Raw genomic sequence first — 22304 nt, 5'->3', positions numbered from 1 at the left:
TCCTTAAAAGAATACAATGTCACAACATGAGAAAAACTCTGTGATGGACATGTGTGTTAATAATGCAGCAGATGTTGATGATCATAGATGATAGTGTCACATTTCATGGGGGAAAAAAACATTTCTTTATGAAATTGTATTAAAGTTTTAGTCCTTGAATTTCACTGCAAAAAACCCTTTTGAAAAGTCCTTGAATTTAATGTTCAAGAGCATTTGGGAAACTCTGATGCAGGTATTTTTAGACTGTTTTCTCTGCGAGCGAGGGTGAGTGCAGTGGGTGGTGAAGGGGATGGGTTGCTCCCGATAACCGTCTGTAATCTAGCGTGCGTCATTAATGTTGGGACCGCTGCGTCCGCCGCACATAATTACGGTTTCATTCCCCTCTGCCTCCCGAGCAGCGCAGGGGCCTCTGACACGGGAGGACTGTGATTAAAAACACGAGGCTCTTTAGCCGCATTCTTCCTCCTCCTCTATTCCACATCCTGTCTCCTGCGCACTGAAATTCCTCAAATGCCTATCTCTACACCTCACCTAAATTTTTATCTAAGAGCACCATGCTTTCTTTTTAAACCCAATCCCTGGAAACCCCCCCAAACAAAAACAAAAACACACACACACACAGGAGGGCTTACAGAAATCTAATTTTCCACGTAGCATCCTGCAGGCTCCTGGCTTGCCCTTTCCCTCTCTCCCAATGAGACATTTCCTTCCAGCACACACACACATACACTCTTGAGATGACAATAGGCAGAGCGTGACATGACCAGTGATGTCAGAGCTTCCCATTATGATAGACATTAATAGGGCTCAGCTTAATGTTTGTGTTTGGGCTGTGGGAAGTACGACCAGTCTCCTTTCAGTTGATCACATACAGCCAGCATACGTTACACGGTCGAAACTTGGCTCTTATAGGCTATTCAATACCCTCCCACACACACACATTAGTGCACGGCACGCACATACACACACACACACACAAACACACGCACACAAAGATAAAATACCACCGGGGGGCTCTCGTGATTTTCATTTGAATTGTTTAAAATGCCTGCGTTAGAGCTTGCACGCCTCGGGGTCTTTCTTGTGAGTAATTAATTTCCAGCATGTGGGGGTAGAGACCAGAGCTTGTGGGCCTGCCTCCTGGCTTCGACTGTGTGTGTGTGTGTGTGTGTGTGTGTGTGTGTGTGTGTGTGTGTGTGTGTGTGTGTGTGTGTGTGTGTGTGTGTGAGACTGAGAGGAAAAGAGAGGGAGGCTTTTTGCGCTGGCTCGGCTGCTGCGTCCTAGCCTAGGGGAGGAAGGGAAGGGAGGGGGGAGGGGGCCAGAACAGCGCAGAAAATCGATCCAGGGGCCGCGCTTCTCAGCCTCTTCCGGACGCAAGAGTCCTCCTCTCCCGGGAATTAGATAACGGCTTGTAAAAGCTCTCCACCGCCAGGCTCTCCCCCTCCTCGACTTTTAGCTGCTGCCGCATCTCTCCGTCTTCCTGCCTGCCTGCCTGCTTATACAGATATTGAATTCAACCCGTTCACATTACGGCAAAGTATTGGCTTCCAGTTTAATTGGAATCATCCCCGTTTCTTCTCATAACTGTGTGGATATTGCGTATTATCAGCAGGTTAATATTTTATTAGGTTTTAATTGGCCTTTGTTGTTTGCCTCAGTGCACTGATCTTCCAGTTAAGACGCTGACTCTGTGTGTGTGTGTGTGTGTGTGTGTGTGTGTGTGTGTGTGTGTGTGTGTGTGTCTGTCTGTCTGTCTGTCTGTCTGTCTGTCTGTCTGTCTGTCTGTCTGTGTGTGTGTGTGTGTGTGTGTGTGTGTGTGTGTGTGTGTGTGTGTGTGTGTGTGTGTTAGAGAGATAGAAAGACAAGAGTGTTAATGTGAGCATTTAGTTTCTCTACGTGGGTCATTAGTCAGTTCTCTCTCCTCCAGGTTTCCTTGGCTGAAGAGATCAAGCCGTTGAAGTGGTATCCCTCCGTTTACCTGCTGGTGTCTATCTTTCCCCTCATCAACAGGTAACTCACTCACACACACACACACACACACACACACACACACACACACACACACCTGTACGGCACTCTGTGCTCTGTTTTATTTGCATGTTGGCTTCACTCTGCTATCTTATCTCTTCTCAACCCGTCACACCCTCCCTCCCTCCTCCCACTCCCCGCTCTGCCTTTCCCGTCCTCCTCTCTTGCTCTCTCTTATCTGAACTCTCAGAAAGCTTCGCTCTCTCTGTAGCATGAACAGAAAAGGAGATTGCGTGTGTGTGTGTGTGTGTTGGAGGCACAGAGCATTTTATTGGCTTTTTTAAAACCAGGGCTTCATCGGCTGAGGGAATGGTGGGAGGAGGAGGGTGGTCCAGTAAATGATAACCCCGGTGCTGTTATTACTCCTTCACTCCCTCTCCCTCTTTCTTTCATTTGCTACAGCCCCCCCCCCCCAGTGCAGAACTGGTGTGATTGACAGGTCAGGGTTACTAAGTGATTAGCTGCAGCGGCTCTGCTTGTCGCCTCAGCGATGTAGGCGGAGACACAGGTCAATTACAGGGTCAACGTCTCTCAAAGGCTCCGCTTAAACACCCCCCCCGCCCCCCCTCGGCCTCTCCTCCTCTTTCACCTCTCTATCCATTCCAGCCCCCTCCAGCGCGCCCCAACTGTCGGCTGATGAAGATGACAAACTGCATCCTGTGCTAACCCCATACTATCCTGCCTCTCTTCACCCCCCCATCCCCCTCCCTCCATCCCACCCTTCACTCCCTTAATGTCACTTTCTCTTCCTCCTTTCCGCTCAAAACGTCTTTCTTATATCCCCCTGATTTCCACACTTTCTCGCTTGGGTTCTCTGTCTTTCTCCTCCTGTGTTTTCATGTCACTTCCCCACCACCACCACTTTTCCTCTCCTCTGCCACACAAAGCCCTCTCTCTCTCTCTCTCTCTCTCTCTCTCTCTCTCTCTCTCCTGAGCAAACACGCTCTCTCGCTCCGCTCCGCTCTGCCTTTCTCCAGAGAGCGAACGAGGAGAAAACGGGAATGAATTGCTCTCTCGTCGTCGTCCTCCACCTCCTCGTCCTCCACCAGCAGCGCTGGCTGTATATATCTCCGGCTCCTATTAATTTGTTAGGCCCCCCCCTTCCCCCCTTTTCCCCTACTCACTCACCTCCCTCCCTCCCCCCCGCTGCTCATATCCTCCTCCGCCTCCTCCCCTCTTTCCCTATCTCTCCCTCCTTCCTTCCCTCCCCTCTGCTGAGTGCTGGAGTGTGTAAAGTGTTTGTCACGGTGCCGTGCCGATGTCGCTGTGCTCTGCCGTGCGGAAGCAGCGCACGGCAGACAGCCCTTAGTGTGTGTTTTTTTGTACGTGTGTGTGTGTCTGTGTGTGTGTAGGCGGGTGGTTGGTTTCGTGTCAAGGCGAATGTGCTGTCGCTGCTTGTTGCCGTGCGTGCGTGCGCCTACGTGCATGTGTGCGGACTTGTTTGTCCGCCTCGCCATGAGTGCGTGCTTTTTGTATGTCTGTCTATGAGCATTCCAGTGTGTGTGTGTGTGTGTGTGTGTGTGTGTGTTTTTATTTTGTGTGTGCATGCCTAGCGTGTGTGTGTGTCTGAGTGGGGGATTATTTCTATCTGAGCTCCAAAGCCTCCTAAACAGGGCTTAGAGAGACGGCCCAGGGCAGCAGCTAAAGCCGTCGGGTAGAGCTCTCTCTCTCTCTTTCTAGCTCGTTCACTCTGCATCCCTCTCTGCTGCTCTCTCTCGCCTCTCTCTCTCGCCTCTCTCTCTCTCTCTCTCTCTCTCTCTCTCTCTCTCTCTCTCTCTCTCTCTCTCTCTCTCTCTCTCTCTCTCTGCCATTTCTCCCTGCCCTGATCCATTGCGTTAATACACAGACACTCCCACACACAAACACACTCTTGTTTTTGGCCCTGATCTGCTATCACACACACACACATGCACACAAACACACACGCACACACAGACAGTCACACGCCACACACAATTTTAATCTGTTCCAAATGCACACTGGTAAATGTGTTAATTCGACACCAGCTGTTGCGAATTGAAATGGGAAAGTGCTCCTACTTTTCCTCGCCCGCGCTCGCACACACGGATGCATGGACGAGTCATTATACATCATTTTACCACATCTCTCTCTCCCTCTTTCTCTTTTCTCTCTCTCTCTCTCTCTCTCTCTCTCTCTCTCTCTCTCTCTCTCTCTCTGTCACACTCATTCACTTGCCCTCATTTGGCAATACAAAAGTAGCACCAGACACTCACACCTTCGCACTTATCCCTCCTCCTTCTCCTCCACTCTCTCTCTCTTTGTCCTTCTTTTCCCTCCTTCTCTGCCACTTCACTCTCTCAGCTCTTTGCTTGTGTGTGTGTGTGTGTGTGTGTGTGTGTGTGTGTGTGTGTGAGCACTGCCAGGGCACGACTAGAGTTTTCACAGTCTGCTTCTCACATCGCCTCCCCTGTGTGCTTTATGGTGTGGGTGTGTGTTTGTTTACAAGGCTTGTCTAGATTCCTACTGTGCGCGCTTGTACGCCTGTTTGCATAAATAAGCCCTCTCCTCGGAACCTAGCTGTCGATTTCTGTGGCGCGTCGCAGCTTGATGTGCAAGTGCTCCTCCTGGACAGGCTGCTCGTCTTTCACAAGGACTTCTTGCTCTCCTTAACCCCCTTCCCCTTTCCCCTTTTGAAACCAAGTGGGAAGAAACCAGAATCCCTATTTAGTGCGTTTTTTTCCTATTCTTTAAGGCTTTGTCTAGAAGCCCAAACCTCCAATGCAGGGCAGCAGAGCTAGATGCCTTTGAGCAGTCGGGGTTATGTGCCCTGCAGAGGTGCTTCACCACGGACGGATTGGCCCTGGCAGCGGTGCTTGAACCGGTGATGTGTCTCTAACCTTGAGTTCACCCTGTCGCTCCAGGAGGCAGCTTGCATCCTCCTAGTTATTCTTGGTTTCCCTCGATGCTGCGTGTGGGTTTTGTGGTGTGTATAGGCCTATACGTGCTTGCAGGGGATTTTTGTATGGGCTCCCTACAGCGACTAAGCCCCCCACCCTCCTCCCGCCTTTCTCTGGAGGAGATCTGATTTCCCTGCTCCAGGCAAGCAGGGAGAACAAGACAGTGTGTGCGTGCATCTGTGTGTGCTTCAGTGCCCGGCTGCGCTTTTGTGTGCGTGCTCACACGCGCCCGCACACGCAACCCGGGCCAGGCAGACCTTCCCCATCTCCGTTCTGCGCTTTGAAAAACGAGGGAGGAAATCTCAGAGCAGCAGTTATTATTCATCCCTCAAAGCAAACGGGGAGGAGGCGGAGGAGGAGGAGGGAGGGAGGGAGGGAGGGAGGGAGGGATGGATGTAGGGAGGAAGAAAGAGAGAGCCAAACGGGAGGGATGAAGGGGGTGGGGGGTGGTTGGGGGGATACATTAACTCTTATCTCACTGTATTTGGCATTCTGCATCCCAGGATGCGCTTTCTCTCTCTCTCGCTCTCTCGCTCTCTCTCTCTCTCTCTCTCTCTCTCACACTCCTGCTTTCTTTTCTACTCTCCCTTCCTTCCGTTTTTGCCTCTACGCCTCTCGGAATATCTCGCATTCAACGCGCAGGGATGGGTGTTTGTGCCTCGGGTGTGTAGGCTGGTGTGTGGTTTGTACTGTATACCTTAATATCTTTTGTGGTGTGTATTTTGTTTACTTGAACAAGTGAGCTCCTCAGATGCTGAAAGGCACGATGCAAGGTTCCAACTCTCATCTTTATTTGTCTCCACACCTTTTTTATTTATCCATCTCTTCACATTCAATTTACTGTATGAGAGTGGCAGCGTTGGCCTGTTTACTAAAATAAGTTTTCAACTTGATATAGCTTGTAGGTGTGTGGTGGGTTTTTTTCAGATTAAAAGGTAAAATTCTGTCATTCTGACTGCTTTTTGTGTCGCTTTGATCTTTGATCTTTCCAGGAGTGATTCCAAGGCTCCAGGTTTCCATGACTGGACTCAGGGAGGTCGCCACCAAAGTTAGGATTAGCTTAATATGAGTATAATTTCATAGACTAGAGCTAATCATCAGGTTTGATCTTCTCATTATTTAGACAACAACAGATAACAAAATCTTTATGAATCAAAGATGTCTGTGGTGTCAGATGTCATGCTCTGATTGCCCGTGTGATAGCTTAGCCACATGTGGCTGCGTGGCCTAGATAATATTTTGGTGGATATATGACCGTGCCTACTGTGTGTGCTTTTGCGTCTCAGGCAGTGATCGGTGTGTAACTGGAGACGGAGAGCCCCGTAGCCATTCGTCTCCCGTTGAGCAGCAGCGACACTCTGCTATTCATCCCCATTTAGCGAGACAGAGAGCTGGCCTACAGGGCTGTGTGAAGTGCAAACACACACAGGGCAGGCACCCGCGTCAAGGCTGGCACACACACACACACACACACACACACACACACACACACACACACACACACACACACACACACACACACACCAAGGAACTGCATTTAATACTGTAGTGGAAGTACATGATAATATAGATGTATTTGCATGCATGTAAATCAATATGCACACATAAAATACTCATATTTAAACACACATAGGATACCGGCGCGTGTACGTGCACATATACATACAAAGATTAACAAACATAAACAAGAAAATAAACTATAAACAGACCTAGTCCACATACATTTAAGTCATATAGACGTATATACTCACAACTTACAAACTATATACAGGGACATATAGGCATATATGTACATTCATGTATGTACATATGGTATACACAAGCACACGGAAATGCTAAAGGAGATTCTAGATAACCTCCCTCACACACACTTAGGGATGTGCACACATTGACAGGCACACACAAACACAAACACACGCACGCACACGCCCTGCTTCCCCTCCCTCTGCTCTTTCAGGCACGTCTTTAAATATTCATCACTCTGGCTGCTCTGAGAGTGCCGTAAACGCTGCCTCACACTCCAGGGAATCGCTAAAGCCTACTCTATCATCTGCTCTCCCTCCCTCCCCTCTGTCTCTCTCTCTCTCTCTCTCTCACACACACACATGCACACACACTTCTAGCCACAGCCACTCACAAGGATAAACTCACGTGCACCAACACTCGAAGGCACAGCCAGTGGCATCGCTGGACACACAGACGCACACTGCTACATGAATCAGGCCGCACGGAAACATGCGCGGCGATGTACAATGAACAGATTTTGTGTGTGTTTACTGGCTGCTCCCAGCACAGAGGGTTGAGTGGTGTTGTGTTCCAGGAAACAGGATGTCTCTTTGTTTGGGTTTTATTCTGTTGGTGAACGTTAGCCGCTTCGGTCCCCAGAGTCTGTGTGTGCCTCTTTGTCTGTTAGTGAATGTGTGTGTGTACACTCGTGCAGGTGTGCATGCGCTCACATGTTTATGTGTTTTAGCTTGATTCCAGAAATATTCGGTGACATGTTCACCCAGGGGGTTGACAAAAAAATGCCTGTATGTGTGCGTGCGCTGTGCATCTGTGGGTGTGTGTATATAAATTGAGTCATACCCTTAGCTGTGACAGTTATCCCCATGTTGACCCTATGATCAAAGTAGACCATTCACATATCGTCCATATCCATAGAGTACACCATATTCCTGCAGATACTTCACAAGCCCTAGCCTAACAAACCTGTCACTGAACAATGAGAGGTCTATCCTCTGTTTTTGCTGCCCTACAGGCCGCCACACATTCACAATAGACAAGTGGACAGCCAATAGAACATTTTGAACCACGGGTCAGGGTTTTTTCCTTATTCAATATCAGGTATTAAAAAATAGTTATTTTTAACTTTGTTACTTAAAATAGCAAAGATCTGACCATGCTTGAAATTATTTGGATTCAGTAAGTGGATCCCACTTGGTTCAAATTCAATAAAAGGCTATCAAAGCTTGATGAAGCATAATTGGACTTTAATTAACTGTGGCAATTAGTAGTTATTGCTTCCTGGTGTCCATTTGAGAAATGTTTGTCTTTTGTCATTTTCATCAAAATTCAGTTTCTCTAATTGGACGTGAATTTAATTTTGGGTGCATTCTCATTGTCTTGATAAGCCTAAAAGTTTTTCTAAAAACTATGTCTAAGGTCATACTTTTTTAAAATTCAGCTATATAACCCCTCCCAATAGTACACCAGTGAATTTATTCTCATAAATTAATTGATATCACAACATCTCCTTGACTTCGATAAGTTGCCCATTTCTTGCCATATTTGAATGCAGCAAAATATGAAAAAAGTTCACACTCACAATTCTGACCTTACACGGTCAAAGCATTACGCTCATATTGGCAGAATTACTCCTTTTAGTCAGAGAAAAGTTCACATTTGCTGTCAGCAGCAGCACCGTGGGCAGCACTAGGGCCTTGTTTTGGCACTGTGAAGCATGTGATTCGTCTGGAGGGGTGGGAGAAAAAAAAAGAAGTCAGGCAGTCAGTCGCAGAGAGGAGGAAGTGCGATCGGGGTCAGGAAAACTTCTCTGTCTGGTCGCCCTCCACTCTTGGGGGAAAGAGTTCTCGTCCAAGCTGTTACAGTAACAGCTCCGAGGATGTTCGGCACGACAATTAGAGGCAGACAAAAAGGTGAACTCAGATGGAAGGAGTTGGGAAATTGATGGCTGGGAAGTGGTATAGACTGGCAGGGTGGGATATTGGAAGAGAGAGAGAGAGGCAGCGGATGAAGGATTTTGCACAGAATCTGAAGGGTGAGGGAGACGGGTTCAAAGAGTGACTGACAGCATGATAGATGGAAGGTCTGAATAAGAGAGGGAGTGCTAATGATTGACTGCATGCTTACAGGTGGTAGCAGACTTTTAGACTTAAACCTACATACGTCCCCTTCTACGCATGAGCGTGAATGTGTGTTTATTGTTGTTGACCGTTTGCTCCTGAGTCATACAGTATACACAATATCATCCCTGTTGTCCAACACCAGTCAGCCAACTGCGAGACTCGCTCGACTACACCGCACACACAAACCCCGACAAACACATACACACACACGCAGCAGCAGCTCAGCCAGGCATCGCCCGCAGCCACACTCTCCTTCCCACCACTGCCTCCCTCATTCATCTTTCATTAGCCCGGCTCACACAGGAGAAACAGCCTGCCCTCCTCCCTCCTCCGCACGCCTCCACCCGTCTCTCCATCTTTCCCTTCTCTCTATCTAACCTCCTCGCGTCCCCCCCTCCATGTCTTATCTTGGTTTCTCTCACACGTAATCTCTTTTGTTTGTCTCGCTCATGTCTTGCAATCTGTCTTTTTGGATATCTCTCCTCCTCCTCCTCCTCCTCCTCCTCGTCCTCCTCCTCCTCGCTCTCTGCCTCCTTTTGCTTTTTAGTCTTTTCCATTCAGCCTCACTCCTTCAGCCCTTTCTCCTCCTCTTCCTCCTCCTCCATCGCTCTCGGCCCTCTTTCCCCTTCACAGCCTCACTCTTGCACATTCTCACCTCTTTATCGTGTTCTCCTTCCCTCTTCCACTCTCCCTCTCTCCTTCCTGTGCAGTGCTGTTTCTCTGCCCCCCACCTTCCCCCAACCGCCCACCCCCCCCCTTCCTGTCTCTCTTTCTCTCTCTCGCCTGCTCTTTCTTTCTTCCTTTCATTTCGCTCTCCGTCTCTCCCTCGATGGAGGGGAAAGGCTCTTCGCCTCTAATTGCGGCTGTTCCGTTGCCATGGCGCGTGTTGCTCGGCACTGCGAGGTGCTGTGTGTGTGTGTGTGTGTGTGTGTGTGTGTGTGTGTGTGTGTGTGTGTGTGTGTGTGTGTGTGTGTGTGTGTGTGTGTGTGTGTGTGTGTGGCAGGCAGATGATTGCTTGCTGCCAGCTCTCGTTTCCCGGACGCCGATCGCATTTCTTTGCGGCAGCAGGGAAAAAAAAATGAGACGCCAGAAATAGCCCCCCTTCACACAGACCCACTCACTCTCACCGCTGCGCTGTCAAACACACACACACACACACTCAGGCAGACGCACACACAAAGACACATCCACTGCATTTCCTCTCCACCTGACATCCTCAGTGCATATGACCTAGGTTATACTGTATGTACACACATCTACGTACAGCCAGTGATGTGTGTGTTTATGCATGTCCGACTTCCTCCGTCCACATGTATGTGTGTGTGTTTTCTGCGTCTCTTAGGAGGTTGTGTGGGGACTCCTGATTTATTTCACCTTTAATGGGAAGTGAAATGAATGTGAGCAGCAGCTGGTCTGGTCCTTGGAGATACAGCAGTAGGCTAACCCAGAAAATAGGCAGCGTTGCTCTGAAATGGTCCTCACTCTGAAAAGCGCCAGGACACGCCACTCTACACTCCACTAGCTGCACTATTGGTTTTATTTTAAGCCGCATTTAGTTGCCACCCTCACCCCGACTGACTTACAACAGGTAGGTTCTTGTTACAGGTTGCTCTCCAACCTTTGGCCAACCCAACTCGCGTTGTCTTTCCTGTCACAACTTTCCAAAGGGTGTGTGGAAGGTAAATGGAGACAGATTACTAGCAAATAAACCTCGCAACCTCGTGCTCCAAAAGAGGATAAGAGAGGATTATAACCAGATTTGTGGATGAATCTCCATAATCATCTCCTGTACTTTTCACCTGCAAAGTCACTGGGTTTTTAAGCGAAGTTAAAAGAAGAAGAAAAACAGGTCTTAATGATGTGCTTGCTTAGTTTGGCAAGTAAAAGTGCCTCTTACCTGTAATTTAAAGGTGGCGCATTTTTCCCATTTACAGAATAAAGTTTACCAAAACTGTAGTCATCTAAAGTCATGTCAGTATGTTTAGTCAATTTATTTCTTTAGGTGGGCTGCGATGTGTACTCTACTCCCTTAAAGCATCTGAAAGCACAACAGTTGGACACACAGGTCCAGAGAGTTGCTGCCAAATCGAGCTTCATGTAAATACTGTCGTAAAGTAGTTGCAATTTGTTGAAACAGAGTTTATTACAGTTTATTTTTTCTTTTTTGCATGACTGGGCCTTTATATTGATTTATAATGGCTTAAAACTTACTCAAAAGGCAGAAATAAAACACATTTGCCAACAACTTTAACCTTGCTACCTTTTCAAAATGCACAATTAAGAAACAAATTGACACAAATTGCTGTGTGGTGTTTTGTTTTGCCGTATTAGAGTTAGTTGTGGGTCATTAATTGTTGCGTTATAAAGTTATAACTGTTATTAAGAAGGGTATACACTTAACAGGGCTCCCCTCTCAATACACAGTACACAGCTTGCCCCAACCTTGGCACGCAGTTGCAGCAGTTGTTTCAGCTATGCACCAGTATGGTAGTATATGAAAAATTCATATCATATGGGAAATTAAAACTGGTATACCGGTTCACCCGGTACATTGCCCAGCACTGGTTTTATTTGTGTTTACCAAGGTAAATGTGGCTCATCATATGGATTTTAGGTCCTATCAACCAGACTATAACACTGTAATTCATTGTGTTGTCGCATTAGTTACAATCCCTTTGTATGATTACACCAAACAGCCTTAATCTCAGTGGCGGTGTTTGATTTTCTTCAAATTAAGACCACATTTATCATAAATCCACTTACTTCCTTTTGCAAATACAATGTTCTTACTTGTTACTTATTACTTAGATTTCGCTTAGATATATGTGTTGAAAGTGAATTATCCTTTGACCATCTTTCATGGACAGGATAAGCCTGGGAAAATATTCAATACTTTTCTTTTTGCCAACACATTGCACAACAAGTGCAAAGCTTGCTATGAATTTGTCCTTCTAACAAGTATTGCCTGTCTAGCCAAACCCTCATTTGTTTTCCAAAAGCTTAGAAAAACACATATGGTCCACCCAGTTGGGTGAATATTCCTTCATTATGATGAACATAGACACTGTAGATTACTTTGAGTCAGTCGCTCAATATCCTGGTGCCATAGATACTAGCAAACCAAATATGGATTCATCAGCAACTGAAAATAGTGCAGTATTTACTCCTGTTTGAGTAACATTTGCCAAAACCTGGAACTATGGAACTATGTCTTTATGAACTGTTTTAAAGATTTATGCAAAGAAAAATACGGACAAGTTGCAATTTATCATATAAAGTAGTTACTTGTAGTTATTTAAGTTATTTTTGCGGGCAAGGCTTGTTTGTTCAGGGATGAGTCCAGTTATGTGACACTATTGACAACACTGTTGTGAAGTGATTAATGGGGAGAATAGTTGAAAACACAACAATAGTGCTGTTACCAAAGATCTTAATGAAATCATTGTAAATAACCGGAGATGTGCCTCATCCTCTGACTGTGTCAGTCACAAATAGATGGGTGACTGTGGTGTCTCACGTAACTGCTTGCAACCACATAGTGGTTCTCTTCCTCAAATGGTTGGTTTTGTATCTTCCTTCCCTGCAGGGCACAAGTAGCTTGGGGAGGCCTTTCTCTCGAACCTGAGGTCAACCACCGTGGCCACTTAGTTCACTCTGTGCATCCAACCTAGGGACACATACACACGGAAAACGCTGCGAGCTGTGTGCGGTTTGATTCTCTCGCTAATAGATCAATAAAAGACATTAGCGGCGGGCTAACCCGGCGAGCAGCGCTAATACAGGGTTAATCCAGGGTTAATGGCTGAGCAGCATCATTCTCAGGGGCAGCCATTAGTTTGCAGCCGCACCACACAATATCAGGTTCTCCTCCTAGTCATGCCCCAGGCTCCCAGAGAGATAGGCACAGGGAGGCGAATTGAAAAGAAAAGGATCGAGGATCACCCTCATGAGTCAAGATGAAAATGAGATATCCAGACAGATGAAACCGAATGCAAAGAAATGGGAGAGATATCGGAGAAGGGGGAGGCAGTGTGTAGGAAACGTGCATAGAATGAAAAAGAAGGAGAAAAGGGGACGGTGGAATTGTGGTCAGGAGAAGCAGGAAACTGAGAGGAGAGAAAGGGGAGAGAAGGAGAGGAAGGGAGTCGAGCGCTACACTTCTCCCTGTCCTTGTAAAGTGCTGCGTGCTGTCGAAGCGGCAGCCAAGAATGTGTCAGCCCAGCCGTCTCACGCTGCCTAATGGGCTCTTAAACGCTGATATAAAGCTCACTCGCTCTTTCGCCCTCCCCTTTTCCTCTCTCTCTCCCTTTCTGCCTGCGCCACTCGCTCTCATTACCTCTCGTTCTCACCCTGTCCCTCACTCTGTCACTCACTTGTCCTCTCCCTCTCTTTCTCCCTCTTTTAGTTGCTCTGTCTATCAACCTCTCGCTCCCTGTCTTTCCCTTTTTTCCCATTGCTGTCTTTCTACTGCTTCTGACTTCTCCTTCAATTACTCACCCCCGAAGCTCTCTTGCAGGTTGTCTCTTTATTTACAACTTTTTTTTATTTTTATGGATGAACTCACGAACACTTCTGTCCCTCTCTCTCTCTCTCTCTCTCTCTTCTCCAACAGGCTCCATAATGCCTTCTACCCACAGGATCCATCCTTCCCTCTCACCCTGTTGCACGTCCTGTCAGCACCACTCCACGGCTTGGCCAACGCCTTTGTCTTTGGCCTGGATAGGGATTGGTGGAGCCTACTGAGCCCTACTGGCATGCAGGTACAGCAACACCATTAGTGCAGTTACAAAGCCATTACTATAACAGATACACACAGCCAGCGATGATAGAGATTTCTTGTCTGAAAAGGGCTTTATAAACCTCTGATTGCCATCCGTCCTCTACCACGTGCCTTTGCTTACTCCTGTCAGGGTCACAGGTGGCTGAAGCCTATCCCAGCATGCTTTGGATGAAAGCCCTATGACTGAATTATTTTTTTTCTCCCATTTTTTCCAGTCCTTGCATTCTTGAAATGTTGTAGAATTTAATGGTTATGCTTGTGTGTGGGAGGTTGTTGTTAGTTGTAGAAACATATTTGGAGTCAAATACAAGGACGTATGCAAAAAGGAACTCTCTTAACCGCAATAGTGTCACTTATTTTTAAAGGTTCCCTTTCTTCAATTTCCTAAATCTAGTTTGTCAAAGCTGTTTTGTGGATCTAGTGTTGAACTAATATTGACCATTCTTTAGCTATATTAGGTCGACTGGTGGTCATTTAAAGACTTGATAATATGCAGATATTGGGGAAGACTGGCTCCTCCTAAAAAAAGTGTACTACAAAATTATCAATTTGTGCCTTGTGGATAATTTCTTACCACTGCTCATTGTATGCATAACGCTGTAGACATTCCACTTAATCTAAATGAACCATATCATTTTCAAGGAATGCAACATCAGCAGCAACAGGTCTCTGACTGTACAGTATTATCAGAAATGATGAAGCCACATTTTCCTATTCGAGATGAGTCAGTTGGCCAATATCACAATGCAGAAATCTAATTTTGAAGGCCCACAAGTCTCACTTCCTGGTAAAGTAGTTGTTGAGTCATCAAGAGTGATTAACAACCCTGTGGAGATCTCCGCAATACGCAATTGTCCATTTAGTGCCAAGGAGTGTCTAGTTGACAGTGTATGACAGATGTTGATGGAAACAATTTTGTGATCTGAGAGCCAGTTTTTGAAGTTATGAGGAATTGGTGAAATTAGCTGATGTGCATATTGCTTGTTTTTCTTCATTTTTTATGATCAGGAACTGAATATCTTTGACAATTTCAATATGTTAACTTGGGCTGTTGGAAATTGTGATGGGCCATTTATTTTATGACAATTAATAGACAAAGTGAGAGACAGAGAAAGAATCTGCAGCTCAAAGGTCCAGTGTGTAACATTTAGGAGGATCTATTGACAGAAATGGAATATAATAATATTCATAGATATGTTTTCATTAGTGTATAATCACCTGAATATAAGAATCGTGTTTTTGTTACCTTAAAACAGGCGTCAGCAACCTTTACAATCAAGAGAGCAATTTTTGGCCCAAAAAAAGAAAAAACATATTTGAGCCTTATAATGCTAATTTCTCGCTGCAGGTCAAGCAGTAAGCAGTTTTTTATTTTTATTTGTTTTTACAATTGGGGAATATAAGAATCACTTTAGGCCCTAAAAATGATGAATGAAAATGGTGAAAGCTGCTACTGGAGAGTCACATGCAGCTCCAGTACTGCAGATTGCCTACCCCTGCTTTAGAATGAGCTGTTTGTATCTACAGAGGGACTGGGTCCTCTTCTGTGGAGGCAGCCATCTTGAACCGCCAAGTTTCTGTAGTAGCCCTGAAGGACAAACCAACCACTGGCCCTAGATAGGGCTTTTTGTGTTTTTATTATGGCCACCTAAGTTTCTCCTACACACTTGGAATGGGGAGTGAGGTGAGTTGATCGCAATCTGCAACTACACCTCTAGATGGCACTAACTACAACACACTGGTCCTTTAATTGATAAGAAAAATGACATTTAGTTGTAGCTCTTCTCAATTTCTGTATTTCTTAATCACTGTAAGAATGTTGAGTTCAAGTAACCCAAATACTCGTTATAAATTGTGCTAATCCTGCAAAAAAGTTTTTACCTCCAGAATTTTAGCCTTCTTATTAGTTAGAAATAATCCCTTTAGAATTTGTAATTAGACTACTTAACTTTCCAAATTGATTAGTAGCATCAGTAAAAGGTGCTAACGCCCCACTTATATAGGAAATAATTGTTGGGTCGTTGATACAAAATCCTTTTATTTAAGGAGTAAAAATACAAATCAGTGACTTTAGTTTTTAGTGGTTTCACAAAATGAGCTTTTAGAGAAATGTAATGAAGACAAAATTACCAGAGGAATGATGTTTTTACATTTGAACTGCAAACCTCATTGGTTGCATTTCAATAAACACTACAATCAATACAATTCTCCACAGATTTGTCTCAATCAACAAACATTGGCAGTATCTGCAGATGCGAGTCAGAGCTGATATTGAACCACATAGAAAAAAAATTCTCTGTGGTTTTAGTTCACGCGTACACACACACACACACACACGCATACACGCATATTGTCACCTACTCTGTATCACCAACCACACTGATAACGGGTCATGAGCGCAGTGTGGAAGAGTGGAATGTGTGGTATGACCTTCAACCCAAATGTCAATGTTTCACTGTGGTGAGTGGAGAGAGAGACACAGAGAGACAGAGGAGCGAAATGGAATCTCAATGCGTCCGTAAATCACAGAGAAAATGCTGTTTGTGTGTGCCAGAGAGAAAGAGGGAGAAGGTGAGACAGGAGACGACAGAGAGAGAGAGAGAGAGAGAGAGAGACAGGCAGCGTGTATGTTCATGCTCTATCGTGACTAACAGCCGGTTGTTATTCATCTTGGCATGCGACTCCCAACAGCCCCCACACATCAGGTGTGAGATTGGCGGGGGAGAGGAGGGGTAAGGCAGAGAAGGAGGAGGTGGTGGTGGGGGGGTTGTAACAGCTTCAAAATGTTCCTCCCTCAACGCAACAAATCTGCGCTTTCAGACCAGACACCCCCCACCCTTCCTAACTCTGCCTCCTCTAGCTCTCTCGCTCTCTGTGTCTGTCTTGCTGTTTGCCTGCGGTGCATTTACATGCATTTAAAGGGATTGGCTCAGACTTTTTCTAGTCCATCTTAATGCACTACTCATATGCCATGCGTACATTGAAAGAGTTGTCAGTCCCTCCTCACCATACTTGCCATTAGGGGATCCCCTCCGAATGTGGCAATTGCTGTAAGACGATGAAATCTACAGTCCTTCATCCTATGGGCGGGCGGAATCAGTGTACATTATAACCTGACATTCTAGAAATGTTGGTACATTGCTGATAACGTAAATGTGTTTCTCCATAATGTAACTGTGAGTTTAGGGCATCTTGAATAAAGGCAGGCACTTGGGAGCATTTTGAATTTAATGACTCAGTAACTAGTTCTGCAAGATGAAGGTGAAGTATTTTGCGAATACATTGTACACCATCACTCAGAGACAAACAAGCAAACCATTGGCATAATCTCAGTTTTGTCAGAGGTAGGAACAGAGTGTCAGATTTTTGAAGACCCTTAGTTTAGTCTATGGAGATTAACTTGATGTACGCTATGGATTTTCAAAAGACCTGCACCTGTAGCCTTGTATCAGACTGAATCACTGCCGACATCTATGTGTTCAGTGATTCAAATTGGCCTTGTTGTGCCAAACAACTGTTTCCTGCAGTTGAAGAAACAGTCGACCAGTCAGAGCTTTGTAGGTTTGGGATTAAAAACGATGTCATCTTCCTATGTAGCTAGCGAAATGTTACATCCTTAACACTGAGGCCAGTGGTGGTCAGTAAAAAACTTTGATTTTATTATTCTCATTCAAGCAGAAGACTGTAACGTCGCTTTTTCTGCTCTGTCAGACAGTGACCTTCTTTAAGACAAGTTAGCTTAACTGACAGTTATGTTTCTGCAAATTCTGCAGTTCAGCAGACTACAAACATGAGTGAGCGGTGTGGCACTAAAAAGATGGTGCCTCCTTTTCTGTTTATTGAATTGAGAATTAATTTGTGATTCCAAATATTAAACCAAAGACCTCTTCTTAATCCTGTGCTAAAGGGAATTCTGAAGTTAGTTGCAGCTTAAATGAGGCCTCATCAGTCTTGGTGCAACTAAAACTTAAACTATGCAGCCCCTTTTGATGACTGACCTGCTGCGAGTATAAAAGGATTTTACATAAACCTGTTGTCTAATTACCTACGGGACAGTAACCTGTCAGTAACGTGGTTTCTTGTGTGTAGACATTCTGCTGTCTCTCCGCCTCATATCTCTGGCTTTATCTAGTCCTCCGTAGATTTTTTTCCCTCTCTTCCACGGCAGTCTTTGACGCTTCTCCTCCTCCCTCTCTCTGCCTATCTCTGTCTCTCTGTACTGTATGTGTGTCTGTTCCCTTGCCTCCTCTGTTCCCTGTACCCTGTTACAGCATCTCTGGAATTTATCTCTCTTACATTATTTCTGCCGCTCTCCTTTGTGTAGCATCTCCCTCCCACCTGTATTCGCTCCCTCTTCCCCTCTTCCACTCTTTCCTTCCCTGATATTGATCTGCATTCTAGCCATACAGCTGAACCGCCTGTGGCTCTGCAATGAGCTCACCTCTCACTCCTTCTTCTTCTGTGTGTACGCGAGTGTGCATGCAGGAAAGAGCTGCTCCCTCATCCCCTTATGTCTCAGTATCACTGCAATCTTAGACTACGTCCACACTAAGACAACTAGCTAGTTTTGAAAATGCCGTTAATGCGTGTGTCCACAAAAGTTTTCAGGTCGTTCTTGTAAAGATTCTCTTCTTTGCTGTCTTATTTCAGCCTGTGAACGTCAAAACTGCATCACAGCCATCATGTATTAAGGAGTAGATATCACAGCCTGGATACCGTGCTGAGTCTCAGCTGGTTAAACTTTAAACATTCTGCCCCCCTCTTGTTCTCTGTGATCACCTATTCTTTGTTTTAAAACAGTCGAAATTCACTGCTTGTTTTTTTCTCATTTACATATTTTTCTGTTTCTGTTGTCAGACAGCTGAATGAGTATAAAATAGTGATTTGATCGCGGCTCATAAATGTTACCTTAACCAGGCGAAGAGAAGTCCCTGCACTGTTGCTCTGAGACGTCAATCAGATCGTTGTTTTATGATCCCCAAAGTCGTCTGACAAAATCGGTATAAACCTGTTTGATCACAAAATCTTTACTGTGTGATTGACTAGTTTGACATTTAAAAGAAGTGACCAGAGAAAGTAAGACGTGACAGAGGGTTGTCTTCTTAACTTTGCTGCTATAAAGTCCTTGACAAGGCTTATATCATTGTTTTCAAAAAGCCTGGTCCACGCTGAAGGCATCACGCAGAAGTGGGTTTGTATATTACATTGTTGGTTTCGGAAAGTTAAAGAAATGGTCAGACACAGCCTAATCCTAATCTGGTGTCAGAATTATGTGGGGGGAGGGGATCTCCTGAGTTATTCCACCATCCGACAAGCAGTTATGTCTGAGTACAGTGGCCCCTAAAAGCAGGTATACTTGGCGCATGCACGAATACACGAGGGGGCAAGTGGCGTACATTTTGTCATCAGAGGGTGTACGTGTTGCCTGTGTGTGTACATCTATATACCACAAACTTTTGGTGACTGCCGCACATCCACTACGCTGTGGGTAACCAGCCAGGAAAATGACCTCCAGGCGAACTTTAGAAAGTAGTACAAACAGGACTACTACGCTGCTGTGTTGTCCGCAGCTGTGTTCTCATCCGTCTGGGAGTATATTCAGGCCATAACAAACTGAAAGTAGCAGGCTCTCTCTTGCTTCCCATGAGCCAGAGGTTTACAAGCGTATATAGAATTAAGCATGTAAATTACATACTTAGCTCTTTTTCCACAATACTGGTGCACAAGACAGTAGTTAATGTTCAAGCAATCATTTTTCTTATTCAAGTCTTGTTACTATTAGGGTTGTGTATATATATGTATCACAATACAGCGGTGACAATTGAATATATTGATTTATATTATATATAATAAAACTGAAATTTTTTGTCATAGTATAAAGAACACACCACCATTATACTGAGTGGGGATGCCGTTGAACATCACGATTAGCTCTTCCTCCTTTCTGTCTAAAGTTTGGTACTTTCATGTAGTTGAGTGGAGTAGAAAATGAAAAACAACTGTGCTTCATTTGCCAGAGGGAATCAAAACAAGTGTTGGTAATTGATTGTATCCAGGATGTCACTGCCGCATGTCAGAGGGCATTAGTTGAACATTTCATTGAACTTCTCCAGTTTGGTGCTGCAATTCTCAGAGTCTTAAATCACAGTGGGCAGCATCAGGATGTTATTTGGAAGCTCAGTTCACGATGAAGCAGCCTGTCTTGCCTGTAGAGTTCAAGTCCAAATGGGGAGTTAAACACGCTGCCAGCATTTTCACATTTATCAACTCAGGAGACTGTCTTCGAGTGTGTAAAACATCAGCTTAATGTGTATGGATGACCAGACTGGAGTGAGAAAAAGATTTCAAATGTAGGCTTAGTGTAACATAATCTTAACACCAGTACCAAGCGTGTGTTAATTTCAAACTGTGTGTGTGTGTGATTTTTCTAGCTGGCTCTGCAGTCACGGCTGTGTGACAGGACTCGGATCGGAGAGTACCACCCCGGGGCGGTGCGCTACACACAGGCTGACCTGGCCGACCTCAGCGATGACGACGACGATGACACCAACGTGCTCTTCTACTCTCCTGACATGACCCTGAAAGACCGAGGGCCCTGAGAGAGAACTGGAGAGAGGGAGAGACAGAGAGGACAAAAGAGCTGGAGGAAAGGAGCACGAAGGGGGGTCACAGCAAGGGAGGAACGCAGCGGATTAGAAACTGAGAAGGAGGAAGAAGAGGTAGGGAGGGAATGGAAGGGAAGATTGGGGGGACAGTCAGGCAGATAGAAGCCGGAGATGAGCTGTCAGGTTCCATTATTAATCCCCATCCTTTACTATTTAATATCCTAAAGACACACACACACATACTGAGCAGAGCTGCAGCTCCCTGCAATACTACAGTACCATCAGAGAGGAGCGAGAGAAGAGCAGATCTAAAGATCCTCCTAATGTTAAAGACATCTGCTGCATCCCAAAGGTCTTTAAACGATTTCCCTCTCTGCACCGCCTTCTTGACTCCGGCATTCTGCAGTGTTTTTGGCATACCACAAATAAAAAAAAAAATAAAAAAAAGCATAAAGGACTGCTGAAAGGCAATCATAACAAGGTGTTAGTTTAGCATTCACAGCAATTACCTTTTCACTTCTCTGCAGGGGATGAGGTGAAAAGCAGGCCTTTTAAAAAGCACCCTGTGTGTCAGTCGTGAAAGCGTCTGCATCCACGCTGAGATTGATCTGGGTACTGAATGGTTTTCTATCCAATAGGGGGGAGGTGGGGTGCAGTGGAAATACAGGAGGGGGTTCTGAAATGGTCACTAGGCAAATAAGTCCCAAAGGGTGAGTGTTACTGGCAGGGAGACTCTCCTTCCACAGACAGTATTTGTTTTCTGTTGTTTCTCTTTGCATATGACATTACTGTTGTTGCAACTTTCGCACAAGTATTCCTTTGAAGGATTGTTTTTGTATTTTTTATGAAATACTGCATTTATTTGTTTTACTGTATTTATAACAGATCAATGTACTGTATATATTTAAGTGTACACACTATTTTTGTACGTGCCTTGGACTGGAATGTGAAGAAAATGCTTCTCTTGGTCCAAACCTGCTGCTCTCACGTGACAGTCGAACACAACCTGATTCAGTACATATATAGCCTTATGAACAACTTTAAAAAATAAATAAATAAATAAACATGTTATTGGTCAAACATACTCCCGCACACACACAGACATATACACACACACATGCTTTCTCTAAGGTGGCTGTCAAAGCAGGTTGGAAAAGATGACACACTCACAGCACCCACGGCATAGCAACAGCCTTCGATGGTTCATCATCTCATGGCCATTGTCAGAGGCGCTGAGGGGACATAGCTGTGGTGTGATTGGCAGGATAATAGAGTCACTTTATATTCAACCTCACCCCATTTGGTTTTTCCTCATATCTAGGTGGTTTCATCACTGTCTGCGCGTGTCGCAGGCTGTCAGCTGCCTCTCTGACAAGTTGAACTAATGAACCGACACTTGACCCTTTTTACCCTTGAGTTGTTGAACTTTTCTGCTGGGAGTCAATGACACAAGAGTGCAACTTTAGTTTGCAGGTCACAGAGCCCCACCACTGTATTACACACACACACACACACACGCACACACAAACGCACATTGTGCCCCTACCCCTGTTTTGGCACTGTTGCTGGTTTTACTTGACTGTGCACTCCATCAAATAAATGAGCAGGTGAGACATTTCATAACAAAGCTGAGACTGGGCGTGTTTATTTCATTTTCACATTGATGGCAATCCCTCATGCCACTGCGATGCCTCCTGTGAAGTGAGTGTCCATTTATGTGTGTGTGTGTTTGTGTGTGTGTGTGTGTGTGTGTTTGGATGTGCGTTAAGACGTCTTTTAGACTTGGGCTTCTCAAATAATGGATATTAATTATTTGCCGGCCCCCTGATGGCCCCTGCCGCGTCTCCAAATCTGGTTAACTGGATTTTGATTAATGAAATATGTGCGCCATGTCCTCCAGAAAACCAGACCTCCACACACCTACACAGGCTCTCCCATAGACGCTTGTACGGTTCGAGCCTCGCAACCCCCCCCCCATATAAAGAGCCCGGGAAATAAGCGAATCTCCCTGTCACGCAAGAAGAATTATTATTCCCCCCTCATATCGTCGCATGCGCCGTAATTGGATACAATTTAACACCCGCGGCCCACGGGCATGTCGGCAGGC

At 45.4% G+C, this 22304-nt stretch overlaps 1 protein-coding gene across 1 annotated transcript in view; it reads left to right on the top strand.

The window, feature by feature from the left end:
- The window catches only part of si:dkey-100n23.5 (cyclic AMP receptor-like protein A), a 46060-nt gene extending 24236 nt beyond the window's left edge, over window positions 1-21824 (top strand). The window contains exons 11-13 of the mRNA XM_051403847.1: window positions 1928-2010; window positions 13425-13572; window positions 20024-21824. Coding sequence (XP_051259807.1) covers window positions 1928-2010; window positions 13425-13572; window positions 20024-20191 — 399 coding nt within the window. The 3' untranslated portion in view covers window positions 20192-21824. The remainder of the gene's footprint in view (window positions 1-1927; window positions 2011-13424; window positions 13573-20023) is intronic.
- Window positions 21825-22304: the final 480 nt, after the last annotated feature.

This window comes from Dicentrarchus labrax, unplaced genomic scaffold, assembly GCF_905237075.1.
Source record: "Dicentrarchus labrax unplaced genomic scaffold, dlabrax2021, whole genome shotgun sequence".
In the NCBI taxonomy this organism is placed as follows: Eukaryota; Metazoa; Chordata; class Actinopteri; family Moronidae; genus Dicentrarchus; species Dicentrarchus labrax.
This window is presented reverse-complemented; position numbering and strand designations above follow the sequence as displayed.